The sequence below is a fragment of the Typopeltis vanoorti genome, chromosome 14, assembly GCF_054136105.1.
Source record: "Typopeltis vanoorti isolate ZY-2024b chromosome 14, IOZ_Tvanoo_1.0, whole genome shotgun sequence".
Taxonomy (NCBI): domain Eukaryota; kingdom Metazoa; phylum Arthropoda; class Arachnida; order Uropygi; family Thelyphonidae; genus Typopeltis; species Typopeltis vanoorti.
Genome location: NC_143562.1, coordinates 53,817,536 through 53,823,535, shown reverse-complemented (window position 1 = coordinate 53,823,535; position 6,000 = coordinate 53,817,536). Strand labels below are relative to the sequence as shown.

The 6,000-nt window shown below is 35.2% G+C and overlaps 1 protein-coding gene across 1 annotated transcript in view; it reads left to right on the top strand.

Moving 5' to 3' along the window:
* The first annotated feature begins 803 nt into the window (after window positions 1-803).
* LOC150099481 (soluble guanylate cyclase 89Db-like) overlaps window positions 804-6,000 on the top strand; it is a 28,383-nt gene continuing 23,186 nt past the window's right edge. The window contains exon 1 of the mRNA XM_090403941.1: window positions 804-1,673. Coding sequence (XP_090260067.1) covers window positions 867-1,673 — 807 coding nt within the window. The 5' untranslated portion in view covers window positions 804-866. The remainder of the gene's footprint in view (window positions 1,674-6,000) is intronic.

The window sequence follows — 6,000 nt, the reverse complement described above, 5'->3', positions numbered from 1 at the left end:
AGTACGATACGCAGATGTCTAATCTTCCATGAGTACATAAAGCGACTCTACATTTCATGCAGTATTTGACCAAAAATAGGAGAAAGCGGCATTTAAAATACGTACATATTCTAAACGCTTCTATTCAAGCAACGCTTACTATTTAAAATGAAGCAGTGAAATATTTAAAAAATTAAATAATATAATAATAATAAAACGCTCACTTTGGGCTCTGAAAAAAAAAAAAAAATCAAGATCAAATTTATCGAGCCAGAGGAATATTTTAGACCCATCAAATTGAAAATAATTTAACTGTCTCAAAGGTGGTCGGATTTTCCTCTCTGAAACTCCAGTATTTCTGGACAGTAAACAACTTTATTTCGACTTCGTATGGTGTATGTTTAAAAGAGAAAAAAAATTCATCTCTCTTGTAAACGATGTCAAGGATAACAGAAAATATTAGAATCCCACCAACTCCTAAAAACTTGGTCATATCCTCCTTTCTCTTCCTTTATAGCATCGAACGCTTTTGTAACCTTCTACAAGAAAACAGTATGAACATTACTGAACAGCAGGGACGATTCGCTGCCACTTTTTCACTTACGAACGCAACAGTTATCGCTGACGAACGGGCCAAGAGAGAGAGAGAGAGAGAGAGAGAGAGAGAGAGAGAGAGAGAGAGAGAGAGAGAGAGCTGTTGTCACACGCTCGTGTCGCGCACATTGGCTACCGCTCACGTGCATGATGGGAGCACAAAACAGTCTGTGTCAACTGTTCCCAGCAGTTTAGCTGAAGCAAGCAGTTGTGAAGCAAGCGACACTATGTGAGAAGAGAAATGTCCTTGGATAGTATTCTCTAACATTAATAACTTATTTGTTGTTTTCATCATGTATGGGATGCTTTTGGAGAGCGTGCAACACTTTGTGCAAACTGAGTATGGAGAAGATGTTTGGGCTCGCGCCCTCGATGAGGCAGGTTTTAAGAATGCTGTCTTTACTACTCATCAGGTCTATCCTGACTGCTTAATGGTAAAATTAGCTGCTGCATGTGCCAAAACTACTCGTAACAACCAAAAAATTGACAACTTCTTGAGTTTTTTTGGTAGATGTTTTGTGAGATTTTTTAGCCACTATGGATACGACAACCTGATTCGTGCATCGGGAAGGTATTTTAGGGACTTTTTGCATGGAATCGACAATCTTCATCACCAGATTCGATTCAGCTATCCCAAAATGCAGAGTCCATCGTTTTACGTAGAAAAAGAGGATATCCAAGGAGTGGTGCTACATTATCGCTCCAAGAGAGTTGGATTCGCTTATTATGTAGTCGGTCAGCTGGTTCAGATAGCCAAAACTTTCTATGGACTAGATATCGAAGTGACTATTCTCAGTAATGAGGCTGATAATAACAGTACTGGTTGTCACGCAGTTTATGATCTTCGATTTGACAACAGACCATACAGAGATGCTCAGATGGCACGAAAATTGCTTATTGAACACACAGAACTTCGTTCAGTTACGTGTGCCTATCTGTTCAAACTATTTCCATTTGCCTTGGCGTTTGACAAGACTATGACAATACTTCAGGTAGGAGAAAAGTCTAGAGAACTCTTTGGAGGTCAAGAAATGGTGGATATGCCAGTGGAAACTTACTTCAGTATGCGTAGACCACGAGTACCCTTCACCTGGGAAAATGTAAGTTTTATGATAATATTTTATGCTCAGATGTTCTATCCTGCATTTATAAATTGCCCTAAATACGGTTTCTGTCATTACTGTTATTTAATTACATTACATATTCATTATTCAACTGAACAATCTACTGTCTTCTGGTATAAACTTTTTACATTTGTAGGAATAAAAAAGAAGTGCAAGATTAATTCAGTACCTTAAATTAAAACAAAATGCCAGTGATATATTTGACAAAGCATTAGATAATGTATTTTTAATTAACATAGTAAATTTTTATTTTCACGGTCTCCAATTAAACTGTATTCATAAAATCCCAATAACGAAAAAAAAATTAAAAAAAACGTAGTTTGCCGACTATTGTTTTTAAAAGAACTTTTTTTTTACATCCGTTTTATTTTCAGAATTTGACTCTTTTTTTTTTAATTGGGCTGATCGTTTGCTGATTATAAATGGCGAAATATACATATTAAAAAAACGTTATTTAGTCGATGCGTGCTATAATCCAGGTGACGCTAATTGTTTAAATACTCAAAGTAATATCGTATCGTGTTCTCATTTTTTTTTTTATGAACATATTTCTTCCGGAAGTTGTGTGCCAAATATGAAACAAACATATGTAGTCGGTAAATAAATTATTATTATTTTTTTTAAAAAACAAACAAAGATCTGTTGCACATTTAAAAAAGCAGTAATGCATTTGTAACGTGAACAGTCCTCTTATTTGATTTAACTACCGGTATTACACTTACAACGCAGTCATGAACGACATGGTAAAAGAGTAGTTTGGCCTTCGTAACGCTACGATCTTCATGACAGAAGATTTATTTACTTGGCAATGAGCGCTGGCTGTTAGATGGTGCTATTAGCGTAATTTATAGTATGTTTTGTCGGCATAGTCTCTTTTAATTCATTATTTCCATTTCTCTCTCTCGTTTGATTGAATGTTAAGTTTTCTCGCTACCTAAATAAGCCTAATGTCTTAACTAGCAATTACTTTCCGTTTGCGCATGGTATCGAAGATTAAGTAAATATAATTCATATAACTCGTTAATTGAAAGCGATTAGTTAGTTATTTCCTAAGTCAGTTATGTTTATATTATGTTAATAACTGGTAATGTAAATTATTAACTTGAATGGATATGTTGGGCATATTAAAAACAAAGGTAAATATTTGTTATATATGCAGCGTGATTCTGGCTTCCTTTTATTTTAATGTTTATCCATTAATTATTATTTCTTATCGGCTATAATAACAGTTTTTCCTTATTTTTATTTTTATTTTATTTAAGTAAAACTTATGGATCTATGTCTTGGAAACATTTGAAAATAACTTGATAATTTTATGCTATTTCATACGTTTTTCTTGTTCATGTTAGGTTAAACTTTACTGTTGTTAAAAATACAAGTTTGATGCGTTTAGAAAAACTGCTAAACTATCATTTTATATACGTATATAATAACTCCGCTCTAAGCTTACATTAGTAAGCTTTTATCTGATTTTCATTATGTGATTTTTTCATAATCTATGGTAGTGACTACAGTCGGTCTGAAGAGAAGGCAGCTAATACATTTCCTTTTTCTTTTAATCAAGCGCAGCATTTCAATAACTTCCTGTATTTGCGAAAAGACATTGGAATTACCAGTAGTGGAAAGACGAAGTGCTTTCATTCGTTACTATCAGGTTTGAGAAAATTACTTGCCAATAGGGTAGATTCTTTGGGGTTCAGCTAATCATTGACGAAAACCAATTACTGCTAGTAGGGTTTTAGCAGTCTTCGCATTCTTTGGCGCAGTTTCTAAGAAAGCTACTCCCTGTACATAAATTATCAGCTGTGACGTAACTGACACAGAACTTGTGTTAGCCCACTGCTGTACAAACACTCCAGTTTGTTAGCGTTCGGTGCTATGGAGGTTCATATTCTGACATTGCAACTCGTAAATTGTAACTGATGTCGTCACAAAGATTACATTTAATAGAATAAATTTCTTACAGTAAGAAATTTATTCTAGCGTAATTTATAGAATCTTACTGGACTGAGAAGAAATTTGCAGCGCTTAACAAGTTTGTTATGTTGGCTGCACTTGACGTCAAAAGGTAACTGGACTTGGAAACAGCAAGTAGCTTATTATCAATATTTTAATTATTATTATTATCTGAACAGTTTTTCATAGTAGTATTTATAGTTTTGCATACGATAAGCATCAGGAATGACATCCTTCGTTTATGCGAAGTATTCGTTCTCAGAGGGCTATTGATTTATGTTTATTCTTTATCTCGGTGTGAGATTTCATCCAGATCCATGTTCAGAAACTTCCGCCTGTATCAAGTCGCAATCATTAATGAGCATTTTGTAGCATGATATACGACGTTCAACAATGAAGGCTGTCCTAATAAATTATCTGGAATTCATTTTCATCTGTAACCCATTAAACTAATTTTCTTTTCAGTTTGCTTGAAAAGCCTATCGTATTTCCTAGATAACTTCAAGATTATTATTATTATCATAATAAGTTCTTGGATTCCTCGAGGATGCCACCTAATAATAGTAATAGTAATAATAATTAATGTTTTGCATATTGAAAGAGAAAGAAATTAGACAAATTAAGCATGGTGAATATAGCGGGTATTTTAGAATCACCCCCCCCCCCCAAAAAAAAAAATCCTTAACTAAAAGGATTGTATACTGCCGCATTGGAACAGCCTTTACGGAAACTTTTTAGGGGAAAAAAATCGTTTCTTAAAAGATCTCATTTGTTCAATATTTTAATGGCAGAGAAGGAGAATGGATGCAAGGATGAATGGATTTCACGCAATTCGATTTAGAAGTCATTGGAAAATGCACTTTCATACATAAAAACTGATATAAATTAACTACATATTATTTAACGTTTGTTAATAATATTTAAAAAACTAAATTTATTAAATGGGATCCCACAAATTGTGGAGTTATCTGATGAAACTAAATTGCATATTTCATAAATAAAAACAGACATAGTCCGCGCGGTTAGCCCAGTGGCTGTACTCTTCGCAAACATAGGTCTGGAGAAGAAATGTCCTGGGTTCGATTCCCGTCGACAAAGTTAGGAGTTGAAGGATCTTCCTCAGCCATAGCCAAGTTAGCCGATCTTGGGCGTGGACAGCAGGTTTTTTCCCCCAGTTTATCCTGTGGTTTTTCACCTCGCAAAGCAGGCAAACCGGCCTTGAGAACTCAACACTACGGACATAAGATACACGGGGACGTAGGGCTGACCACTTTATCCTGTGAACGGTTTGTGGTCCGATGATTAATTAACCCTCGACACCGCAAGGTAAAAGAGAGAAAGGAATATGTGATGAGAAAACAGACATAATTAATCCGAAGATGAGGATATTCCATGAAGTAAGGTAATACCTGACGTGAAAATACATTGTTCGCTTTTGGAGAGGGGGGGGGGGTAAAGAGAGCGTTTACATCTTCTGTTTTGTCATACGACCACGAGATGGAATCATCAGCGTGTTAAGGTAGTAGGGCAAACTTGCTCAATATGTCCAGGCACATAGCGTAATCCAATTTAAGATGATGCACTGTTCAGAAAGGCATCAACACGTGGTAAACGTGTACGGTGGTAACATCACTCACGGGAAAATGTTTGGGATTTGGGTAATAATCAAGGCGACCACCAAGTTATCATGCTACAAATGAACGGAGGATCCGAGCCACCTGCCACACATTCCTGATCTTAGTGATATCCATGTGCTTAAACCAGTGAGATGGAGATGTGCAGCATGTTGTCGTTTCTTTCTCAGTTAAATGCACGTGCAACCGATTTCTTCGGCTCCTGGACAGATGTGATGGTCAGATAAATGCATCATTTGCGAATATCCATATACTAAGTCGACTTATGTGTGACAGATGTATCTGTGTCATTGAAGTTCATCACATGGGATTTCATGTCATTCTACATTTTTAAGATTAATTATTAAAATAGAGCCCGGAAATATATGCATTTGTATTACTTGGATCTTTTCATTATTAACATTTTTCACGACTACAGGAGACTCAGATGCAAATATTTCCGGGCTCTATTTTAATAATTAATTATTCCAAGATTGGAACATTCTTGGAAATATTCTAGGTACTTTGTTTTTCTTTTTTTTCCGTATGCGCAGTAATAAAACGATTCTCGCTATTTTATTTTCGTTCTCTCATGTATTTCTTGGTTGCAGTGACTAATTCAGACTTGAAGTTCAGAGAGAACGATTGAGAAATATTTAATTTTGTTGGCATTTCCTTCTTTATTAATATAAGATCCTATTTTTAATAGCATTGATTTCAAAGCATATGTTATA